This window comes from Chiloscyllium plagiosum, chromosome 20, assembly GCF_004010195.1.
Source record: "Chiloscyllium plagiosum isolate BGI_BamShark_2017 chromosome 20, ASM401019v2, whole genome shotgun sequence".
NCBI classification, from domain to species: Eukaryota; Metazoa; Chordata; class Chondrichthyes; order Orectolobiformes; family Hemiscylliidae; genus Chiloscyllium; species Chiloscyllium plagiosum.
The window spans coordinates 44,831,454-44,856,950 of NC_057729.1; the positions used below are offsets into that span (position 1 = coordinate 44,831,454).

The following is a 25,497-nucleotide window of genomic DNA, read 5'->3' on the forward strand; positions in this document are numbered from 1 at the left end:
ATTAAATCGTGTATAAATGCATTTCGTGCAATTTTGTTGAGCATTGAACTATCACAGGAAACTAATCCCTTTCATAGAGTCATATAGCACTGAAACAGACCTCTCGGTCCAACCAGTCCACGCTGAACATAATCCCAAACCAAACTAGTCCCACCTGCTTGCTCCTGCCCATGTCCCTCTAAACCCCTCCTAATTACGTATCCATCCAAATGTCTCTTAAACATTGTAATTGTACCCTCATCCACCAATTTCTCAAGAAGTTAATTCCACGCGAACCACCCTCTGTGTAAAAAGTTTGCCTCTTATGTCTTTTTTAAGCTTCTCTCCTCTCACCTTAAAAATGTCACTCCTGGTTTTGAAATTCCCCGTTTTAGGGAAAAGACAACAACCATTAATTCTTATCTATACCTGTCACTATCTTATAAACGTCTATGAGGTCACCTCTCAACCTCCTACGCTCCAGTGAAAAAAAATCCCATGTTGATCGGTTTCAATTTAGGGCCTATAAGGAAAGCGCTACTTTCCTGGTTTCACGCAAATATTGCTGCTCCATTTCTCAGTGCACTCTGGAGAATTGGTATTTGAATTTTGACAGCAAAGATCACTGAAAGTAAAGGTCGTCGAAGCAACAGTAACCTATCTGTCAGCGCTTCAGAACTGTCCCATTCTCAAAGACGGCTTTAACAAGTCTTTGCTCGTATTTCTCCGTGTCTTCGGCAGCCTGGAAATTGCAGTGTGCGGTATTAGCATAGGAACACTTAGCAGACACGTTTGAAATGTCTCTGTCTGCTCAGTGTCCATTCGACTTGTGATTAACGCCTTCCTTAAAATAGCAAATTAATTTGCTATGGGAACAGCGGCCCATTTCTACATGAACTGCATCAAATTGCTAAACCAGCGCGTTTCCTGCACTCCTCAGTGAGTGTGCAATTAGGAACCCATCAGATTTCTTGACCTTCATTAATCCCGTTAATAAAAGTGTGAATCACAAAAATTATGATGTGGCGAACTCATTGCGCCCACGAAAGAAAACAACAGAGAAACTGCAAGGAGTATGCTCTTGCGGGGGATTGGGTCTAATAAATATTCAGTGTGATTTGACTGTAATCTTATCTCGATCATTTTCGGTAATGCTCGGTTTATTTGAAAACAGAGGATTATTTCCGCTTGTCTTGTTGTTCCTGAGAGAAGGCCTAAAGGGCTGATCATTTTACCCTGATTTCCCTTATATGGGAGGCGGCCGCTCTAGCCCTCATAGGCTGTCAGTGACTCAAGTTAAAATCTAGGTGTGCACAGCCTGTGCCTGACTGGGACTTGGGATAACACTGAGCCTTCATCATGGAGCTATTTCTGCCGTCCAGCCGCCCACTTTCAGCCGTATTCTTCAACACTGAACAAGGTGAGTGGCGAAATTTAATGTCTAAACTGTTCGATTAGATTAGGGTGCGTGAGAATGCTTTCCTCGGTTGCCTGGATGAACTTGACCCTGGCACAGCGCATTCTGAACGCAGAGTCTCGGGGCTGTTCGGTAAGACTCGGGTTTCAGAGCAGACGGTAAACTGCTGCAAGGTTTCAAATGCACACTCCTGCCTTGCCCGACTCAGTTAGGGTCTACATGTTCAGGCTGCTCAACATTTTGCCGAGTGTTTTGGTTTGAGAGAGAGTCCCATCAAAGAAAAAAGTCGAAATGATGTTCCACTTGAAGTTTTCCTTCTTTAAAACGAATCTTTTAGATATGAAATAACACTCTAAAGACAAATCACTAGAGTTGACTGTTATGACATTGTTGTACTGTAAGAATGGTTCAGTGGAGAGAACATTAGAGAGAGGTGATCTCAGAGATGCAAAGCTGCGGTGTTCAATATTATTCATGAGGAGATACCCAGCGTTAGATTCTAATACTGTAGACAGAGATGCTGTTTGATGTGTGATGTATACTGTTGATACCAACAGTTCCAACTGTAAAAACAGCTTCTTTGGTAATGTGTTTCCTCGAAATGCTAAATCAAACAAAAACCAACAACTGCATTATCTCTCCGCTCCCCTCCACAATTCCACCACCCCCCCCACAACCCATGTCACCCTGCGCCTTGCACCATCTGCAGTCTCCAGAGTTGGCCTGCTCCCTTAGCCTCTGCAGTGCCGCTGTGAAACCAGACACTGAGGTCCACATGACCAGCGCTGAAGTCACTCTGCCTCTCGCTTCTCCCTTCCCGGTAGGCCTCCCATTCAGCATCTCCCAGTGAAGCCTTGGACCCAGGCTGGGCAGTGCGGGAGAGGGCGCAGGTGGAACTGCAGAGAGTGAACTCTGTACAGTCCATCACCAGGTGCACCGCTCCCTGCTCGGCGTGGCAAGGAATTGAAGGCTGTTTAGCTGCGGTCTGTTCTTGTAGATTAATGCTAATCCCACCTGCAGCCGGGGACCATTCGTAACCCCAGATTGTGCAGTAATTGCCTTCCACCATTAAAGAATGGTTACCTTACTATAGAGCTATGGCTTTTCATATATACCGACATTTTCCGAGCTACCATCAGTTTTGAGGAAGGATCACCCGACCCAAAACGTTTACTTTGATTTCTCCCCACAGATGCTGCCAGACCTGCTGAGCTTTTCCAGCAGCTTTTGTTTTCGTTTCGGGTTTACAGCATCCGCAGTTCTTTCGGTTTTTATGTCTTTTCATTGTCGCTCAGAACATAAATGAAAACCCCAAATACTTCGATATTGTGGGACTTTTCGCTGGATGCTGTCAGTGACTGACAACTAAACAGGGAATAGGACAAAACGGTTTTTTAAAATTAAAAAAAAACGAAATTTTAAACCAACAATAAAAAGGAAGACCATCATTTGAAAGAAAGAATATAAATTCATATGAAAGCAAAATACCGCAGATGCAGGAGATCTGAAATAAAAAAAAGTGCCGAAGGAACTCAGCAAGTCTGGCAGTGTCTGCCGAGTGAGAAATAGAGTTAACGTTTGCAGTGCTTTGTGATTCTTATATGGGCATAGTTGAATGTTTAGATTTGGAGATAGCTCACCAGAATTAGAGTTTGCTTGTTTTGCATCTTGGCTTCCCACTGCATTCGATAAGTTCATTAAACCTGAGTCTGTTTTTCTTTTAAGAAATAGGGCTAAGTGCGGTCCCCGCAGCTTGAATGCCAAGTTGCACTGAGAGAGAATGTGAGACAGATATGGGGCAGGACACTGCACTTCAGGTGGCGGCTTTGTCGACTGTACCTTGCAATTCATTTCAATTTCAAAAATCACACAACACCAGGTTATAATCCAACAGGTTTAATTCTAGCTGCACACTAGCTTCCAATTAAACTTGTTGGACTATAATCTGGTGTTGTGTGACTTTTAACTTTGTACACCTCAGTCCAACACCGGCATCCCTAAATCGTTTCAATTTCAGCCTCTTCACTAAGACAACAGGCTTTTTCGTAGCTTTTGAAAATAAAATGTTGTCGGTAAATCTGGCATAACAATTAATCGTAAAACAAATATCCAAGAACCATTCATATATACTTGACGGATATAATAAATTAGTGACTTTTTCTTTTGGTTAAGTGTGAGGAGTGCTCTGGTTAAAGGACCTCTTCAGGCAAGCGTTTTGTCCATACCAAAAAAAAACAAACCGTTCAGTGTGATTAAATAGCATCACTGTGGCGAGTGGAAGTTACTTGTCACCAAATCACCATCTCAAAACTGGTGATATCTCTGGAGCAAGACTATCTGATCAGAGCTTTCAAAACGGAGCAGCATTCCTACACCTGGTTGGCAAACTGCACAAAGCCTTTTTTTTGTTTGTTTTTTGAAAACAAAACTCCCGAATTAAACCCGGCCACCTGATCCTAAAATTTCGAGAGAAATCAGTCCCTTCTCCAACGTTTGGACAGTCCGTGATAGCTTCATTTAACACTTAGTAGAAGTGCAGTGGTTTGTTAAATTGCAATGCAGAAGAGGAGTCCTGCTGTGCTGGAGATTTGTGAGCTATCGTTTATTTTAAGGAGGGAAAAATCCATGGCTTATGAGCAAAGATCCGCAGCCCAGTGGCGCACACTGGCAGTTCTCACTTTCGAAGACTTGGATTGCAAAATTTGTGATTGATTCCAAATATATGATTTTCATCAAATGTGTTTTCATTAAATAAATAAGTTGACTGCTTCAAGATGTAGACCCCAGACTTCAACACGTTTCCTTTAGATTATTAAAGGTAACGGCCATGTAAAGTAAGGGACATTTATTCTCTTACCCCTTTTCATTCCATTTTATAACCAAAGTTCTTTTGAAAATTCATATTAATTTATCAAGTCAAAATAATGTTGCAACCGAACTTTAAAACTTTTTATTGCTATTGCACCCCCACCGACCCCCTCCACCCTCAAAATGTAAATATTGCACATAAATCTCTGTTATGCTGGTTGGGAAATAACCAATTATTTACAACTGAGATAAACATAATGATTTAGGAAGTTTGGGATAGGGTTCCCTCACAGTTTACCTTCCAAACCATGCAAACCTCCCCCCCAGCCCCCCAAACAAAATGTGTACGTACCTTCATGTAAAAAAAATGAAATAGCTCCATTTAAGCAAGACGATAAGGGAACCCATGATGCTCTTTGCAGAAGCAATCTGTCTATCTACCAGCAAAAAGAAACAGCCTTTTACTCCCTCCAACAATGTAGCTGTTAAACAGAGAGAAAAAAAAGCCCTGTTTCAGAGTTGTGTAATTGTCAAAGTCAGCTCAATCCAGGGGTTATACTGATATTTTTGTTGTTAATTCCAGCTGTTAAAAATTATAAAATGCAATTAACGTAAAAGTACACACGTCTCTGAGAAAATGACAATTTTAATAAGTACTTTTTTTGTCTAGACTGTCCATCAAAACGAGATTGTGGCGTTTACACAGAAATGATTGACCTTTGTAAAGACTGTTCTGTAACTACCTTGTAATTCATTCATCTGAAGTCTTTGGTGTCCTGATATATTGCAAACAAATTATTATAAAGTATTTACTAAAATAATAAACCCAATGGAATAAATCACTGCGCCTTTCTGAAGTCCCAGTATGTCTTTTTTTATGTGCGTGTGTGGTATAAGGTTGGTGTTTTCTTTTTGTAAATCACAGCCTTGGTCCGTTGATAAAATAACTCTTTTGAAGGTGCTCTCCCACCACATAAAGTGGGTGCTTCTTCCTGAGGCAAGGCGTTGCCAGGCAGTTAAACCTTCATCTTAGCTTCTCACTTAACAGTTTTATGATTTGCTTACTTTCGATGCAAGTTGCGCCAAAGTACCAGGACTTGTACATTTATTTTAAAAATAAACGGCATTTCAAACCTCCAAAATAGATAGCAAAAATGGATACCTGAAACATTTATTACAAAGACTCGTAACGTTTAACATTAAAATGGGGTTGGCGGGGGGAAGGTGAGGGGTGGGGCTGGGGGAGAACCAAAATCCTAATCAGTATTAGTACAAACCCAGTAGCAGTCTGATTAAGTAAAGAAAACAGAAGGTGAGGCTTTTCCTATTCAGCTGTCGGCTTTGCCATTGTCTGAGCGCAACAGATAATATCTAATTGAGCTGCATTCAAAGTCTGAGCAGGGGTTGATCAAGAGCAAAGGGGGTTGGGGGGGGGGGGAGAGAAAAGAGGCAGGGGATCGCAGTGGAATTTATCAATGGCTTCAAATCGTAGACATTTCTGGCTTTGCTGAAAGTCAGCTTGCATCCCTTGGGTCTGGAGAGAGCTGTGCAAGTCTCGTTTGGGACACTGCTTTTGCCGTCTGTGTGCAACATCTAGCAACAGCAGGAGCAGTCAGTCAGGCAGTCAGACAGTGTGCATACACTCCTCTGCCAAGGAAGCTTCTTTAAAAATGCACTTCACATAGCCTGAAGCACAAGTGAGATGTCATGGAGATGGAGACCATCATCTTCATTTGAGAACAGTACAGTAGAAGTAGAGTTGCCAAATCCATTAGGAATCAGGAAAGAAACCCAAAAGGGATCCATCAACACAACAACCGGTGCTGGAACTGTGAGTGTGTTCCTGCCGCTGTTAAATTGTGTGGAACAGCAAAGCCACTCTCAGGCTGTCGACAGTTCTGCAGAATACCAACAGCTGCAGGGTTAGTCTTTCTGCCTTGGAGACACAGAAATATCGGCCTGGGTAGCGGGTGAGTAAACCTAACTGTTGTCTCTTGTTGCATTTTGGCGTTTTTACACGTAAGTCATCAACAAAACGTTGTTTTAGCGTGGAAGAAAACAAAATCTTTTTCGAAGTGAACGCAGCCCACAACTTTGTGTATTCATGTAAACTGCATTCCCACCCCTCAAAGCAATGTTACAAGGAAAGCTACAAATGTACTCGGGTACAGAGCTGCTGCCGTTGTGTGAATTCTGAAGCAGTATTATTCTGAAGTTCTGGTATGTTTCCAGTATTAACGATGCACACGCAGTCAACGACAAAGGCAGTCAGTTGGGATCTCGGCAGCAAGAGTGAGAAATGTATTTTTATTTACGACAATCTTTACCGATGGTGTGAATAACAAGCTGAAACAAATGAACAACTCAACGTGCCGAGAGCGGGTTGGCGAGAACGGGAGCAAAGATCCCTTGCAAACAAATGAGAAAAAAAGTTGCAGATAAAACAATTTGATTTTGGATGCCGAGATGCTGAGGTTTTTTTTCTGTTTTGATGCAGTTTTTGATATAAATAGTGAAAAGACTTGAGAAAAAGTTACCAGCATAACAAAGGTGTGGCATATAAATGAATTAACATGCACGGGAAGGAGTATGGACTACATAAGAGTATAGGTATTCATTGGCGTTGTATGTGAGCAGAATATAAATGCTGTAAAAGTGTGTGATACGCACGAGGAAAGTAAGGACATATCTGCATTCTTGAAAATACGAAGAAGCTATAGAGGTTGTAGGAGTAGGTATGATACGTATAAGTTGATATGTTTTCTTACTGTGACCGTACACAATAATAATAGCCAACAACGTTTGCACATAAAGATCAGAAACAATACTTCAGTGGAAATGTGCATGTGGGTCTGACGGGTACGTTTTTGTTACCCGTACATACAAGGTTGTATGGTTTCTGACTTCATCACAAACATATTTCTCAAATTATTTCAGCATTTTTTTCTTGTCAAATTTGAGTCTTGCAACTTTTTGGAAAGTTTCTAAGAATTATCATAAGTTTTTTTAAAATAAAAACTTCTCTTCCTGTCAATAATAAGACTTGCTGTAATGTAGCAGAATTTTTCAAGACTTAATTTTTGCAATGAGGGTTCTCTGAGATAAGAGCACTTTTATCATGACAGATGTTAAATACAGCAACATAGTGTACAATTTGTATGTAGTGTATAGTTTGAAATGGAGTGTATCCAAATATCCTTACTGAAACAAGTAGATTTGCAGAAATGCTAATAGTTGAATCTTCAATCTAAACAAGTTTATAATTTTAAAATAATATATAATGGTTCAAACTAAACAGGCAGAGTACGTCTTAAAATGATCCTTGCAAATTGTTTTATGCATTCCAGTCTTTTAATTTTGGGTCAAAAAGATTTGCGAAACATCAAAAATGTTGAATGGACGTCAGCTATCAAGCTGTTTAAAATTTAATTAGCGTTGAATGAAAAAGAACCTGGAATGAGGAGTTAAAGAAACATCATGAAGGAGGCACTTGTTTAATATGGAGGAAGTGAGCTATGCTGAGATATTGAATCTGAAATGATACTGTTGAAATGGTATATTTTAGACAATCTGTGATCTGTCATTCTGGGTTATTTGCAAGAATGACTGACATGAACAATGTTTAAATATGCCCTTTTGGTGTTGGGAACCTGTGTAAGTAGCCAGACTGTATTACAGATGGGCTGATGAAAATGTTTATACCAAATGCTCAAACTCAAAGTTGTTTAGGAATAAAATCTAAGTTCAGTTTAACCAAAAAAAAATTGTTTAATTATCTGATTAGTTTGTTTGCACATGTATTATTTGCATTCGAAAGAAACATTCAGTATTCAGTCTCTTACAAGCATGGATGTTTTATGTCATAAACATGAGGTTCAGAGTTATAAAAAGTCAAGGAAACAATGAGCATTTGTTGAAATTTCAGAAGCTAAAAACATTGCAAAAAAAATTTCTGATTTGCATTGAATTTACATTTTAAAGATCCTTAAAAAATGGGAGACAGTGTGGGAAAAAGGAAAATAACAGGCAGTTGTAAGTGAGTTGTTGCACAATGTTTAACGAACCCCATTTTAAACTGCTTACTAGTCGTTGATTAGTATGTAAGATTTTTCAATAATGTGATTTGAAGAATGAAATTATAAGGTTTCAAAGAATTGTTCTAAAAGTGAGCTGGTGTAGGGATTAAAACCACAAACAGAAAATAAAGAAACCTAGCTGTGAAAAAGCTATTTCAAAATATGTTTGCTATATATTTAAATGAAAGTGTTACATTGTCATAGAGTTTGGCATTAACATAGGAGTCAGATGTGGAAGTACAAGAGTTTTAAACAGAGAAATTATTTAAGCTATAGAGGAAGATGGTCATTAAAATACAAAACTTCCAACAGAAAGGCTTTAAATGTTCGGCAAACACATAGCTGCTGACAGAGGAGGAAACTCTGAGAAACTAGGGCTCAGCTCCTTGGCTTTTAGTTTGTTTGCTACACTCCTTAGCTGAAAGATTCAGTCAGAGGACAATCAAAATACAGATAATTCAGCAAGACAAAGGAGCTCTTCTTTCCTTCCTGACTGATCATGGTGCTCCTAATGGATTTTCACCAACACCCTCTTCTAATCAGGTGAATGGAGATAAACTAGATTTAGGCGACAAATAATTATAATGGTGTCTTAATGACAGTGGAAAGGCTCAAATGTACTGAGCTTAAATTCCCTGGGTCAGCTGTGGTGCTCTTATTTCAGGGCTCTTCTGAAACTGTAGTGGCTGGCTGCCTGATGAGGCCACGGTCTCAGAATGTAGGAAAATATAAAAAGAACAAAACAGAGCATTTCACATCACTTTGCATTTGGCAATTTCTTTACAAAAAAAAAACTCATGAGCAGCAGTGAAATCAACACTTACAATAACAAAAGAATGGAATGGCACAAAACATGTAGAAGTGGAGATATTTTTAATACCGTTATGATATACACAGAAATTAATTAGTTCTGTGGCCTCAAAGATGATGATATAAATAAATAACCTGACAGACTGTTTTACGTACAACACTTTTTTTTGTCTTCTCCATGGCTTTGAACTAAAAAAACATAGTATTCATGGACGGCACCAAGCCTTATCATCTTCATTTCTTCATCCTGCCCAACAATTCTGAATATTTGTTCGAAATTTCATGAAGGGGAATGAGGTTTTTAAAAAATGCAGCCTTGATAAGCCTATATGTAAGAATCTTAAATCCATTTCCTGAGTTAGTCTTAGAAACCTCAACTCCATTATTGACTCTTGATGATCCTTGTTTTAGAACCGTTTGACACAATGCTGGATGTTGCACTGCAGATGCTGTGAGTTTTGGAATTAAAAGCACAGTTGCAATTTCAACATTTGTCTTATAAAGTAAATGTGGTTTAAAGTGATAGTGTACTTTAACACCCATTTGTGATCTCAATTTCCATGAAATAAAATCTTATTGTGCAATTACTTCAGTTACGACACCCGAACAAATAATTACAGTGCAGGACACCGCAGTATGCATAGTCGCAGAATTACATGAACAAGCCAATTTGAATATACTGTTTTCTGTGAATATCAGGGAGTAATACAACAAATAAATTACAATATGGTTTCTTTTATGGCTTCCTCTCATGATCTAGAACTGCCAGGTACAAACATTCCATGTGCTGTTATATTGGTACATTTTTTACTGATACCTTCTTTGTTATTTTTACGAAAGTTATACGCAAATTTTGCTTCACATTTTGGAAAATCCATGCATCACTGAAGTTAGATAGACAATCTAAACTTTATACATCCTTTGGATATTTTGTGTAAGTTATGGCCACGAGGATTTGGACAGCCTTTTAAAATCTTCTGGTAAGAGTTGCAAGGGCGACAGAACATTTTCATGTTCTGTGTAATGTTCCGGGGCTCTCTGCTTATTATGAGGATTATTGATCATTTATCAATAGAATTGATTAAGATGTGGCTTCCCAAACGATGAAGATTTAAGTATGTCGTGATGTTCAACCAAGCTGTTAAATCATTTTTGCATTTAATTGTCTCACTATATCTTTAAGGAACCACGAAGTAATGCAACAATCACAGAGCCATTATAATACATGATATGGCATGGTGCCACACAAGGTGATATTAGGTCTCATGGCCAACAGCTGGGTGAATGAGGTATGTTTTAAGGAGTGTCTTAAGGAAAAAAGGCAGGAGCTTCAGCCTTTGAAAGCTGAAGGCATGGCCATCAAAGGTAGAGGGATAGAAATTGAAGATTTTTAAGAGGGCAGATGTCTCAGAGGGGTTTAGTAAATTAGGGGAGGCTAAACCAGAGAGGGATTTGAAAGAAATAATGAGAATTTTGAAATTGAGGTACTGTTTAACCAAGAACAATGGAAATTATCAAGGGCAAAGGTGATAGTTAAATGGGTTTTGCAGCAAATTAGGACACTGAAGCAACATTTTGGATAACCTCACATTTACAGAAGGTTTTATATTATGGAGGTTGAAGTTCATGGTCAGAGTAATGGTGCAAATATGTATTTGAAAGTTCATCCTGAGGTCAAATATGGCACCAAAGTTCACCCTCAGATAGTGAGCAGAGTTTGCTGCAGGGTCTAAAACAATAATTTAATTGGACAGAATTTCGGCTAATTTAGTACTGAGTGTTGGACAGTCTGGCAACTTAGAGAGTTAGGGTCGGTTAAGGGAGATGGCAGTGAAATAAATTGGTATGTCATCCTCTCACATGCCATCAGTAGCACTAGATATAATATAAAATATTATTTGAAATTAAGGCAGACAAACTGTGATGCAAATAATATTGGAATTATTGAAGAAGATCGCAGTCACAGAAGATGTTGCACCATTGGATATCAGTCATATAGGTGAACTAGAGCATAAAAAGAGTTTCGGAGAAGGCATATTGAATATTTGTGAATATACATTGATTTGCAAATTACCTATAAATATTATTACTGTACAATAATCAAAGTGAGAACTCATTTTGCTCAAGGCTTTGGGTAATATTTTTGTCAGTGGATCAATTAGTTATTGCAAAAGTGAATGGTTTGATGTTTTGAAAGGATTTCTATTGCATACAATTTCTTTCCATTTCAAGATGCATAGATTGAAATATTAATACAATGAACAGCAGTAAATCTGGGTGAATTACTAAAAATGGGAATTATTTCAAAGATTGGGTGGTGTAACCTATGTTGCCATAACAGACATACTGCACATAATTATACAGACAGGTTACTTGTTTTCTATTAATATTTAAATTTTAATCACAGGCTGAGAGGCTCACACTTATGTGGTTTTATACATGCTTTCATATATACAGAGTTGGTTCCTGGATAGAAGCTCATGCAGGCAGTATAAACAGAGTACTGGTTGGCTGGAACACATGCTACAGTTACCAGTCACAAAGTTACTATGTAAATGCAGCAATATAATTACACTACACAGAAACACATTGACTACCGTGTTTTTCATAAATACACCAAATGGGATGTAAAGATATTTAATTTACAAAGTAAATGTTAAACATCTACACTAAATGTTACACGCAAAGTATTAAAATTTATGCTAATTACGATTACAATGACAAGACATTGACAGTCACTATGCAATAATTAATTGGGTTATTCTATTAGTCATCAATAGAATGTACATGAAATACCACTGGCTGCACTGTAGATGGATTGACGATGTGTGCATATGAGCTGACAAAAATGCAATGATACTTACACTGAATAAAAATAAACTCAGATTACGATGCAGGTAAGTATGACAAAATTGCACTTAATTGATACACAGACAGTCATACTGTCATCAAATACAACAATTACAAATAAATTGACAGGTATATTTTACATAGATATATCAATATAAATAGTTACTATACTGTAAGCTATAGGTGACAGAGTTAGCATAGCACAGATGGAAGCCATCTGGCCGATCAAATCAGCTTTCAGTAAAGCAATACAATCTGTACCATTCCCTCACATTCTCCCTCTGGTTTATTTCCCTCAGGTGCCCATCCAAGTTATTTTTGAAATGTAACCTAAGATTTAAAAATAAATGCTGTAATATTTACATTGAGCGTAAAAGTATTGACCTGATGCAATATGATTATTCTATGTAAATGCAGAGGCAAAACTCACTTAGAGTTGTGTATAAATGCATACAGATAAACAGGCTGAAGTTATAAATAAAGCCTAAAACTGGTGGAAATAGTCAGCTGGTCAGGCAGCTGGCCTAAAGAGTCATTGGCCTGAAATTTTAACTCTTTTTTTCATCACAGATGCTGCATGACCAACTGCATGACCAGTTTTTGATTTTATTTCAGATTTCCAGTATCTGCAGTATTTTGATTTCAAACAATGGCTATACAGTGGTAAAATACAATAAGTCAAGCACTGAAAAAGCAGCCTTCATCTCAATATTCAAAATTTATAGTTCTGCTATTTATTGTTTTGGTTTGATATTAACATTAGTAAACTATATAGCAACATTATGTGTATCAGATGTTATGATGTTTCTGCTGACAGACATCAGGAGCACAGGTTCTAGTTGCTCACAGATGCTGAGTTGTACCAAAGGTAACTGCACAAACATTAACTCCAGGGACTGATTTGTTACTTAAACTCCAGCTCAGAAACATTTTTACTAAATATACTTGAATAATAGTTATTCTTGTGTCAAAGTTCACCTCTTAGTTCTGGCCAAAGAAAATCCTTATTTTTTCATGTACCTCAATTTATGTACAGATGTTTCTGCAGTAGTACAGAAGTATCAGGAAGTGGGCACAAGTTTAATGTCTCCAAGGAATTTTGGTGAGAGCGCCATGTTAATGGGTTACTACATTCGCTAATGAGTACAGTAAACATGGGATCGATCTGGAACTGAGTGCTGTACTGCGTGAAAGTCTGGATGCTCCATGTCCAGCTCAACGTTCGTGGGACTGGAGAAGAGAATCTTCGCAGTGACGGGTTAGCTATCTGGGGTGCAAAGGACCAATTAAGAACAAGGAGTAGCACAGGAACAGGCCCTTCGGTCCACCAAGACTGCACAAACACATGACTCCTATCGAAACTAAAAACTATTTATATTTATGCAGCCCCTATCCCTCTGTTCCCTGCCTCTTCTTGTATAAGTTCTACAGTTTTTGACAGTTCATGGACATGTACCCAAATTTTGAGAGTCCTGATCCAGTGTTTTTATACATCTCAGTGTTGACTCTTTCCATTATCTTTCAGTTGAATGTAAATCCCTGACAAACATTAGCCATGTAAAAATACACCTCTAATGTTTTGCCTAAAAATTAGGTCTCAAAAATTTGACTTTTACATATGTACAGACTGGAATTGAATTTATAAGATAGATGCTGAATCTACTTATATTGAAATGCATGATGGCCATTTAATATTGGTATGAGAGCATTTTAAATACATCTATCGAGTATATAGATGTGGGTAATTAGTACTTATTATGTACATAGGATTGGATGACTCATGGTGAATGTCTAACATTAGGTGCAAGATGGTTTTTGAGCATAAGTATGTAGGAGTGCCTGATGGATTTATTCAGCGTATAGGAGTGAGTGACAGGCACTTAATGTTTACTAGGGGAACAGGGATGGGTGACAGCACTTCATGTTTAATAAGTATCTGCCAGCAGGTAGAAAATTGCACCCTGTATTAAGGACAGACTCCCATTTTCTGTCAGAAGTTAAGTAGTAGTTGTAGGTGGTTTGAAGATGTCTTGGGAACTCTTGAACTTCCAAATTGGCATCATCTGTGACAGCATGATTTCTGACCATCTGTTAGGCTCGCTACTCTGTTTATAGATATTGATGTTTTTATATCTTTGTCTGAAAATTCCATTAACTAGAATTGTGAGCACTGAGTTAATTTATATACGCATGCGCTAAAAATGAAGTTAGTTTTCCAAAACCACATGAGGTAGGCCTTAGATGCACTCAGTAACAACAATAAGGGTCTTATTTAATTAGTTGTGCTGCTGCTCTGTACAGAGCTTGAACCTTTAAATAGTGTAGTTAGATTGAATTACAAGGGAAGCTTTTTGCATAATAAGCATTCAATAACTTAAACCCATCTTTGTTAGAGCATTGGACTATTGTACAGAAGCTACATTTATCATATGTATATGCTAAGGATTTAAAGGAATTGAAATCATATTGATGCAAGTAGTTTTAATGTGATAATGTTGACCTAGAATTTGCTGGAGTGACGCTTCTTGTAATGGGCCCAGTTTGTTAGATCCTTTCCTGCACACTTCAGCTGGAAAAACTGTTTGTGTAGCAAATGACTGGAAGTGTGAGCTGGTAATGGTGCAGCAAGGTCAATGGGGCATCTGGGACCTTGGTAAACAATAGGAGCAACAGTCTATCTGCTTAACTAATAACACTTAAGGACAGAGAAAGAAATCAAGGAATACTTAAGATGGAAATACTCAAACTCATTATTGGAATCAAATCAGTTACAAAGAATAACATAAAGATAGAAAACAATTGTTTAATTTAGTGAAAAAAGCAGAGAATAAAAAGTAAGAAAAATGAGCTTTGAAGACTCCCAGAAACAATTTACTACCTGCAGAAGTGATGGTCTTTGTTGTTCCTTTTCTGGGTCTCTGAAATTGAGTGGCTTTTTAGAAACATAAATTTCAAAGCTGAGGGATATTTAAACCATTACAGTATATACAAGCCCTAATGTTATGTGGAGAATGTAATCAATTCTAACAGTGTAATAATTTCTTGAAATCACAGGTAGGTCAACAGAGTGCTCTGGAGTTTTTGAGACTGACAACAGAGTGGAATAAATTGCTGCATCTTCTCTGCACACTAATAACAACAATGAGTACATTATTTCCCCAGCAAATTTGGGTCCTCGATATTTATTGAGAACAATTTCATATAATTATAACAGCAGTTCATTACTAAAGGTTATAAGCAAACGGGTATTAAATTGCTTACATTAACTTGACTTAGTAGTTACATATGATTCACATTTAGGTATGCAATAGCTGGCAATTAGAATTTCCTTCACTGGTCAACACACCACTCTGTTCTACAGGCTAATGATGATGCCAATTCTGGAACATGAATTACAAGCAAACCTGTGCAAGTCATTCTTCCCAAAATACTATCAGAGTCAAAAGCCAATTTACAGTCTATAGGTTTGCAAATTATTTTAGTTTGAGTTTCAGGACAACTGTAAACAGGTCTGTTTAACACCGGTCAAAGTGTTGGCGGTTCCATAAAATGGCTCACAAAAGTGCTTTTAAGTTAATAGGTTGAATGCTGAGTGGGCAGTGGATTTGCCTCATGGCTTGCCATTTCTCCAGGTGCCTTGATATGAAATGAAATTAGTACACAATTAGAAGGAACTCTAAGTTAAGGGCAGCCACTATGGAGTTGCAGAGAGTAAACTAAAAACAGAAAAATGCAGCAAACTACTCAACAGGTCTAGAAGTGTATGTAGAGAGAGAAACAGAGTTAATATGCCAAATTCACCACCGCCAACAACATATAATGTACTGGGAGACAATAACATAACAGAGAGTCATGTTGGGATGACTGTCCCTCTGCTGTGGATCTTATCCAGTGGCAGGCTGTGAGGTAGATTTTTGCCCATTCCATGTCAGCAGGCAGAAAATTTGCATGCTCCTAGGCCCTTTCATGAGTGATTTTATAGAGTGGCCATCATTTTCCTGATGAAGTGCTTATGCCCGAAACGTCAATTCTTCTGCTCCTCGGATGCTGCCTGATGTGCTGTGCTTTTCCAGCAACACACTCTCGACTCTGGTCTCCAGCATTTGCAGGCCTCACTTTCTCCTATTATTTTACCAATGGCAGAACAGCCTCCTGTTGCACAGTGAGGCCACCAGTTTCATCAGTTACATCAAACTGAAGGGACCCAGGGAGCACCATAAGGCAAAGATGGCCTGTGGGCAAAAAAGGCAGCCCAGTGGCACCATCAATATTCCCTGAGGGTTTCCATTCTGTTCCTCGATGCTTTAAGTGTTTTACTTTAAATCTACTTTGCTGGAGGTGTTCCAAGATCTCCGATTTGCTTCAACAACTTCCAACTCTCCAGCAATGCTACTAAGACTTCAGAGTGTTTGGCCCGCAATCTGGGTAGGCAGCACCAGGAATCCACTTGCTGTCATTGAACAAACAGCCAGTTAGAAGATCATCAGTAGTAAATTTGTGCAGGCACAGGATGCACTGTTTGCCCTGACATTGGGAGCGGAAAGGTTGCAGGAAAATTCAACCCAACATTTCAGGCCGACACATTTTCATCAGGATTGACAGATGTTTAAACAACCTCTGAGTGGATAAAGAGACCTCAAATCATGTATGGAGTTCTTTGAGGCAAGAGCACATTTTACTGGGAAAAAATGTGGTAGCTGTTGTATAAATGCATTCTGAAAGGCGTTTAATAAGGTGGTGCTTTGTCGATATAATTAAGGCATTGGATAATAAAAGTCGTTAGCAGCATGAATGTTTTTAAAAAAAAGACATAATCAGCAAGTCAGACAGCATTTGATGATTGAAAAACAGAGTTGTTTCAGGTCATTAACCTTTGAATCGAGCATTGGTTAAAGGACAGAAAAATACCCACTCATGTTCAATGGATGCGTACAACTTTCCATTCTTGAAAATGTTCATTAACTTGTCCTCATCTAGATTTGGATATGTGGCACAAAATCAAAATCTGCAGAAGCAAAGGAATGCAAGTGCTGTAAGGAGGACATAAATAAGATAGAATGGGGAGATTAATGACAGATGAAATTTATTGAAGGAAAATGTGTAATGGAACATTTTAGGAGAAACAAAAAGAAAGGGAAGCATTCAGCATACTTTAGAAGGAGCAGAAGATTAGTGAGGCTTGGTGAGTTCAGACACACAAAACTTTTAAATTAGGCGGGTTAATGCTAGATTGCAGTTATAATTTGTGATGAGTGCCCTACTCAGAAAGGATGTTAAGGTCAAAAATGCTGCAGTTATTGTCACTGCAACTGCAGGAGAGTACTCACTGCACATGCAGCAGCAGTGTCTGTAATGTCTCACAGCAGCAACTTTGCCTTTATTAAAGAATTGGAGCAAAAAAAAAGCTTTAAGGATATTATTAAGCTGGAAAGGGTTCAGAAGATATTTACCAGGATGTTGCTGGGTATGAAAGGTTTAAGTTAGAGAGCAAGGCTGGCTAGGCTGGGACGTTTTTCACTTGATTGTAGGAAGTTGAGAAGTGTCCTTTTATAAGTTTATAAAATTATGAAGGGTGTAGATAGGGCTAATGGTATGTGTCTTTTCACTCAGATGGGGGATTTTAAGATTATTTTTGGGGCACATTTTAAGGTGAAAGATTTAAAACAGACATGAGGGGCAAATGTTTTACACAGAGGGTGGTTCGCGTGTGGAATGCACTTCCTGAGGAAGCGGTGGATGGGGGCACAGTTAGAAAAGACATTTGAATGAGAACATGAATAGGAAAGGTTTGGAGGAATATGGGCCAGGAGCAGGCAGGTGGGATTAGTTTAGCTTGGCATTATGTTTGGCATGGATTGGTTGGACTGAGGGGTCTGTTTCTGTATGAATCTATGACTCTATAAAATCCTGAGATTGTCATTTGCTTACTGCCCCACTTCTGACTTCACACGAACTGACCTCTGTTCACTGCTGTGCTGCTGCGCTGTTCACTGTCCCTGGGATCAAGGGAAGAAGCTGGCTAGTGGGAGAGAGGCAGTGAGCAGTTTGGAGCAGAATAAACAGGGAAATACTAATCAGTGCACCGAATGGGGGGATGGGGGTGGGGAGTATGGGAGGGTGTGGTGGGGGCTGCTGAGCATCGCTGGGGGAATGGGGGAGGTGGGGGTCACTGAGCGGTGCGGGTAGCAGGAGAGCTGACGCTGAGGATGCCAAGTGGAGTAAGATGAGGCAAGGAGCTGGGTGACATTAGTCAGAGTTCCTTGGGCGTCAGTGACATTGGACATGTGCATATGGACAGAGTTGGCTCTGGTTTCTGCCTTTAGGCGCACATCAATGGTATTAGCAGTGCTGACCTTCTCTGCCAGTTCAATAGCAAGAGACGCTCTGATATCAGAAAACTTCACATTCATATAGAACAATTCACAACCTCTGAATGTTGCAACCAATAATAGAAAGGTAGTGCCACAGGGGTAATGTGCTGGACAGATAATCCAGAGACCTGGGCTGCCCTGTGGAGATAGGAGTTCAAATCCCATCATAAATTTAATGCAATTTAAATTTAATTAATAAAAATCTGCAATCAAAAGCTGGTCTCAGCTGACCATTAGCTGTTAAAAAACCCATCTTGTTCACTAGTGTCCTTAAGGAAAGAAAATGCTGTTCTTACCCAGTCTGACTTAAATGTGACTCCTGACCAATAACAATGACCTATAAAGCTGCTCAGTTTCAAGAGCAGTGATGGATGGGCAATAATTTCTGCCCTTACCAGTAGCAGTCACGTCCCATGAAAGAAGAAAAAAGCTGCCATAAACATCAAAATTACAATGATTAGATTATGATATTGATTGAGGGATAAATGTCGGCTGAGTCACCAACCATAGCTCCCAATTTTTTGAAACATTGCCATGGATTTGATTTTGTCTACCTGAGATGGGAGGAGAAAGTGAGGTCTGCAGATGCTGGAGATCAGAGCTGAAAATGTGTTGCTGGAAAAGCGCAGCAGGTCAGGCAGCATCCAGGGAACAGGAGAATCGACGTTTCGGGCATAAGCCCTTCTTCATTCCTGAAGAAGGGCTTATGCCCGAAACGTCGATTCTCCTGTTCCCTGGATGCTGCCTGACCTACCTGAGATGGGGCCAAACCTCACTCAAAAGACAACATATTACACCCTTCAGTAATACCTTAGTTTTTGTATTGAATTCCGAGACTGCGACTTGAACTTCTAAGCACAAAGGGAGACGTGCTACCGGCTGAACTACAGCTGCCACAGCAAATAAGGTGTGAAAAGATATAAGGGGCAAAATATTTTAATTATGAAACCTGGCATCTTTTCACTAGAATGAGAAAAAAACTGACACAATGTTAGAATTATGAGGTATGTTGATAAGCTAAGAAGTGGAAATACTTTCATTATTTAGTGTTAATCAACGTCAAATTGTTGCAGGAAGAAGGAAGGAGGGTATTATTTAATGTAAAGGTTTGTAAGGTTATAGAATTGCCGACTAGAAATTCTCAGGGAGGAGAATCTACACAATCTTATAAAAAGGAAGTAGTTAAATATTTGAAAAATAATTAAAAGGATATGATGAAAGCAGCAGAACCTGACTACATACATAGCCCTTTCAGAGACATAGAAGATTCATGACATTAGAGAGAACTTTCATTTCTGCTGTCTGTTTCATGGCTTCAAGATGTCCCAAAATGTTTTGCAACCAATTCAGTTCTTTAGAACTATAATGACTGTTGTATGGTAAAAGCATCCTACATCAATACAACAAAATGATTTTATGGATTGAAGGAACAGAAATCCAAAATTATTAGTAGCAAGTTATGAATTGTGATGTTATGTTGCAATTGCGATGAATACAACAAAAATGATACAGCATTTACAGAGTTACGCTGTGGTCTTAAGAAGTCATTGTCTTCATGCAAATTGATTGCCAATGTCTTTTTGAAAAGAGAGGAGAGTTAACTATTTCCATGAGTACATCATATGCAATTGATATCATTGACATAATTTATGTAATTGATTAGAGTGGGCTACCAAAGACTTTTTCATGTCGGCAGTATCCCTCTAACTGAAAGCAGCTGTGTTTTGCTGGAAAGCCAGTCAACATTCTGACTGTGTGGCTTTTTGTTGGACAGAATCACCACAAGCAGGTGAGCTCAATGCAAATATGTTGTACTCACTGACTGAAAAGACAAATCTTCATGGGAGGATACATTCAGCACAATAGCTGCAAAAGCATTAATGACATGCAGTTTCTGGACTGCCTTACGATGCAGTTACATTCCAATAATGTAGAATTAACATTAGTTGAAAATGTGGATCCGTTTGTATTGTATTGAATCTACATTTTAAAGCATTGCTGTGAATTGCATTATTTTTATGTTGCCGTCTATGAGTTATTATCGGGAGACATCGTTTCCCTCAGTTGCGGGGGACAGACTATACAGGCCAAAGGCTGTATGAGATGGTACCAGAGTACTTTAACACACAGAGTACAATAGCACAAAGCTACTGAAGTTTTTGAGGTAAAATTGCCTATCAAACATTTGTGTTGCTATTGGGAGTGGTTCTGTTCTTGTTTTTTGTTTAGTTTTTCTTCTCCTTTTCGACTGAGTCCAAGGCTGATATTGATAGCAGCACATCGAAGTAAATTGTGCGTTTGTTCTTCTCTGTAACATTATAGGACGCAGAGTGCTGGTCATTTATCCTCTTTCCCATATGCACAGTGTCACAGAAGAGAAACGTCAGAGTATTAATGAATCAAGGGCTTCATGGTGAATTGATTAAAAATCTCAGAATGTAAAACATAGAAACCAGGGAAGGTAGAAAATTCTCTGTTAAGTGAACAAATATTTCCTGTGATAATACTTAGGATCGTGTGACAATTCAAATGAATAGAACCCTGTTAACAATATTCCATTAAAAACAATTAATTTAATGGTTATATGCACCATGGCAATTTTGAAGGATTCAGCTCCTATTCATGTTCCACTAAATTCATCATCAGCCCAATGTAAATTGCCGAGCACACAACTAATTGACGACAATGAAAAATGGTCTTGTCAAGTTGTTCTGATATGAATCCCCCCAGAAAAACCGCAGAGAGACTCAAAAACCAGACTAAACATCCATTTACAAAAATTGCTACTAACTAAAGATTGATGCTATCAATCGTTATGAACATCCTTCACTGCAGTGCTGCCTGGGATTCTACAAAGGAAGCGGTATGTGTTTCATATTGAAAGTAAATCATAAAGGAAATGGGTTTCAAAAAGATGAGGAAAAGCTTTAGAAGTGGTTAAATCAATACAGAATGCACCACAGGTAAATGCGTCTCAGAATTACTTACTTAATGTGGGGTTTGGCTTCCAATTTTCCTCTAAAGCTTTAAGACATATTAAAGCTCTGCAGCAGAATGTGAGAATATTTCTTTAGAGGAAAGAGGAACCTTCAAATGTCACACACTTGGGAATTGTTCTAAATGTGAAATTTGGGATTAAATAGTTGGATTGCAATTGAATGACTGTCCTTTAGAAGTAAAATCTCTTCCTCAGCAGGTAACAGAATTCACATGTTTCTTAGCATTTCAGATGTAGGAGAGTGTATGACCTGAGCTGTAGGGAGAAATAGTGAGCACTTATATCACATTTCATCAATCAGAACCACTTCAAATAGAATCACTTCTGTTTCTCTTGGCTGTTAGTGTTCTGGGATCCGTCCATTTTATACTGCGCACTTGCAATTGTAACCTTTATTTTCTTGTTATGGATCTTCCCTTATTGCTTAGAAAAAATTGTACAATTGAACAAATGAAGTATATTTTCTAGTTGAAATCAATAAAAGTTGCTTGGAGAAATGTGCAATAATTTTATAAGAATTCAAAAGATTTAGCAAATCCAAACATATCCTATGACTGCAGTAAACCTACAGTGTGTTTAGAGAGAGAGTTTCAGGTTCTTGATTCTGTGACATTGCAGGAATGGCAATACAATTCCAAGCCAGTATAATGCGTGGTTTGGAGGAGAACTTTTAAGTGATGGTGTACCCACACAAGTGCTGCTGCAGTCCTTCCATGTGATTTAGAAGCTAATGTGATTTAAAGGACACTTGGCAAATTGCCACAGTATCTTGTATGTGGTACATATTGCTGTCACTGTCTGCTGATGGTGGAGGGAGTGAACGTTTGGATGATGAGGCTGATCAAGCAGGCTACTGTTTCCTCGCTGGTGTCAAACTTCTTGAATGTTGGAGGTTCATCATGCAGGCAAGTGGAGAGTGAGTCTTCCATCATACTCCTGCCTTGTGCTTTTGGATGGTGGACAGGCTTTGGGGAATCAGAAGATGAGTTATCTGCTGCAGAAGTTTTAACCTCTGACTTACTCTATAGCTACAATATTTAGTTGGCTAACCCAGTTAAGTGAATCAGTCAATAGTAAATCCCAGCGTGTTGACAATGAGGGATTCAATGATTGTAGTTTGACTGAACATCAAGGGCAGATATAGTTAGATTCTGTCTCGTTAGAGCTGGTCATTGCCTGGCACTCGTGTGGCCGAAATGTTACTTGTCACTTATCAGGCCAAACCTGAATGTAATTCAGGTCTCGTTGAACATGAGCATGAGCTGCACCAGCATCTGAGGAGTTATAACTGTACTGAGCACTAACAAACATCCTCACTCTGACCTTATATTCGAGGGTTCAGCTTAGGACACTATCCTGAGCAACTCCTGCAATCTTGTCCTGGGGCTGCAATGATCAGACTCCAATAAAAATAACCTTCTTTTGTACTAGGTATGACTCCAACAAGTGGAGAGGTTTTTTGCTAATTATCAACTTTAATTAAATTCAGTTTTGCTTGGGCTTCGAGATGCTACACTGAATGCTGCCTGTAGATCAAGAGAATGGTATTTGCCTGGATTGAATTTAATTTGTTTCAAACTTGACATACCTAGGCAGTTTTCCTAAGACAGGTAGATGCCGGTCTTGTAGACGTACTGGTGCAGCTTGGCTAGGGGTATGGCTACTGCTGGCCGAGCACAAGTCTTAAGTGCTATGTTAGGATGTGCTTAGGATCTTCAGGCAATTCTTGATATCACATGGAATGCACCAAATTGAATGAAGATGCATCTATAATGATGAAGACCTCAGGAGGAGGCCTGGATCTTTTCATCCACTCAGCAATGCTGGCTGAAGTTGGTTACAAATCAGCTTTGACTTTCACATGGGCTTTGGTATAATCACTAAGTAATATGTATAACTGCACACTTAAGGTCTTAATTATATACAAAGAACAAAGAATAATATGGCACAGGACCAGGTCCTTCAGCCCTCCAAGCCTGTGCCGGCACATTTTGCCCTTCCATACTAAAACTATCTTCACTTACAGGATCAGTATCGCTCTATTCCATGCCTAGTCATGTAATCATCCAGGTGCATCTTGAATGCTGGTACTGTGACTGTTTCCACAACCTCTTCTGGCAACATGTTCCACGCACTCACCACCCTTTTTGTGAAAAACCTGCCTCGCATATCTCTTTTAAACTCCCCCCTTCTTGCCTGCACCTTGAACCTGTGTCCCCTAGCACTTGACCTCTCCACTTGGGAAAAAGTCTCATATTTTTCATTCTATCCATGCCATACACAATCTTACAAACTTCTATCAGGTCACCCCACCCCTCAATCTCCTGCGTTCCAGTGAAAACAAACTTAGTCTTTCCGACCTTTCTTCATAGCTAAAATCCCCCATACCAGGCAACATCCTGGTAAACCTTTTCTGTAACCTATCCAAAGCACTCACATCCTTCTGGTAGTGTGGCGACCAGAACTGAAAACAATATTTAAAGTGTGTAAATAAACATTTCACACTATGACTGGATTACTGGCTGTATAAACCAGACCCTGGATTATATAAAGAGGTCGGTAATAACATGAATATTGATGCCTGATTATGTAAACAACATTCTTCATTGTTCAAAGGGAGCTTTCATTCATATAAATAGAACAAGTTTTTATCTTGATTAAATTCCCAAAGTTGAAACTGGGACTTCTGTAGAAATGAAATCTGAAATAGAGCAGCTGAGCAAATGGTTGCATAAATGATTTACCTTATCATATAAGCAAGACTTCTAACTATGCAAATGACAATTCTGACCACATGAAGACTACTTGTGACTGTAAAATGAATTCTGGGACATATGAACATGAAAACTGCTGGCAGTGAATGTCTAACCTTAAAATTAAAGCTGTTACACGTTGATACATTGTCTTGCACAAGTGAAAATCACATAATCACGTGAATGTATCCTTTTTAATAAAGGATGGATTCATAAACAGGAATATTAATTGTAAATATTACGGTTAATTGTGTGAACATAGCTCCTGTATATGTAACTACAGCTGCTAATTATTTAAGTAGTACTCTGATCATGTAAACAACACTCTTAATAGTGTAAACTGAGCTCCTGATTGCGTGACAAGTGTGCCTGACTTATGTAAGCAGGACTCGTAGCTGCTCAGAGAGAACTCTTAATCTTAGAAATACTGCTTGCAACTGTGTGAATTAGGATCGCATTTATGTAGACAACATAGTATTCATGGCACACGAACAGACCCTTCAGTTCACCAGGTTCATGTTGATATTTATGTGCATTATAAAGCTTCTACTGACTCTAACTCTTGTCAACATATCCTTGCGTGTGTACCTATTGATTGTAAATATAACTCCTAATGATGCAAACAATATTCCTCTTCAGATAAATAGGACTTTTGATCACAGAAAGAGTACCTGATTATGGAAGGAAAGTTCCTGATCATGTAATTTGATTTCCTGACTGAGCAAATAGAGCACCAATTAAGCGAACAGGGTAACTGGACTTGTATGCATGATTTCTCAATTGGTTCCCAATCATGTAAATGCAACTTCATTCCTGTAAATGCTGCTCCTGATTGTAATATGACTCCTTGCTGTGCAATGGCAATCCTGTCAATCAGATTCCTTCTTACCTAAATGAGACTTGCAGATCAAGTGGATGTTACAACTGGTTGTAAAGACACATTGCTTTATCCTGTGAAGAAATGACCTAATTGTACAAGCAAAGTATAACTGATGCTCTTGGTTACGTGAATAGTTTTGCTAGATGTGCATCTGAAATATGATTCATACAGACTCTTAGCAGATTTAAATAAATACATCTTATGGGCATGTGCAGTCCATGTTGAAATGTGAAAACTTACTACATAAAAACAGTAATTTTGACTTTGCATGATTGTGTAAAACAAGCAATAGGCCCATTTTGTATCTCATCCAATTTTCATTTCAGGACAGCAATGAAACGAGCTGACCAATTTTAGAGTTGTACTTTTGATGTTATCAAATAAAGCCCAAGTTACACCAAAATGATTGGAGTAACCAAACTGAATTCTTAGCATTGTGAATGAGGCTCCTGATTGTGTAATCAAATCCCAAATTATCTAAATATTACTTCAGCTGCGACAAGGAGCGCTGTAGTACTTCTGCCTTTTAGTTTTCCTTCTTTTTCATGTGGCTTT

General features: G+C 38.7%; 1 protein-coding gene across 5 annotated transcripts in view; it reads left to right on the forward strand.

Moving 5' to 3' along the window:
• The first annotated feature begins 1,261 nt into the window (after positions 1–1,261).
• The window catches only part of LOC122560227 (eyes absent homolog 1-like), a 261,694-nt gene continuing 237,458 nt past the window's right edge, over positions 1,262–25,497 (forward strand). The window contains exon 1 of one of the 5 annotated variants that reach the window (XM_043710690.1): positions 1,262–1,399. In XM_043710690.1, coding sequence (XP_043566625.1) covers positions 1,339–1,399 — 61 coding nt within the window. In that variant the 5' untranslated portion in view covers positions 1,262–1,338. Of the gene's footprint in view, positions 1,400–5,820; positions 6,175–25,497 lie in introns of those variants that run through there. The other 4 variants (XM_043710684.1, XM_043710688.1, XM_043710685.1 and 1 more) reach the window with 4 other exon arrangements.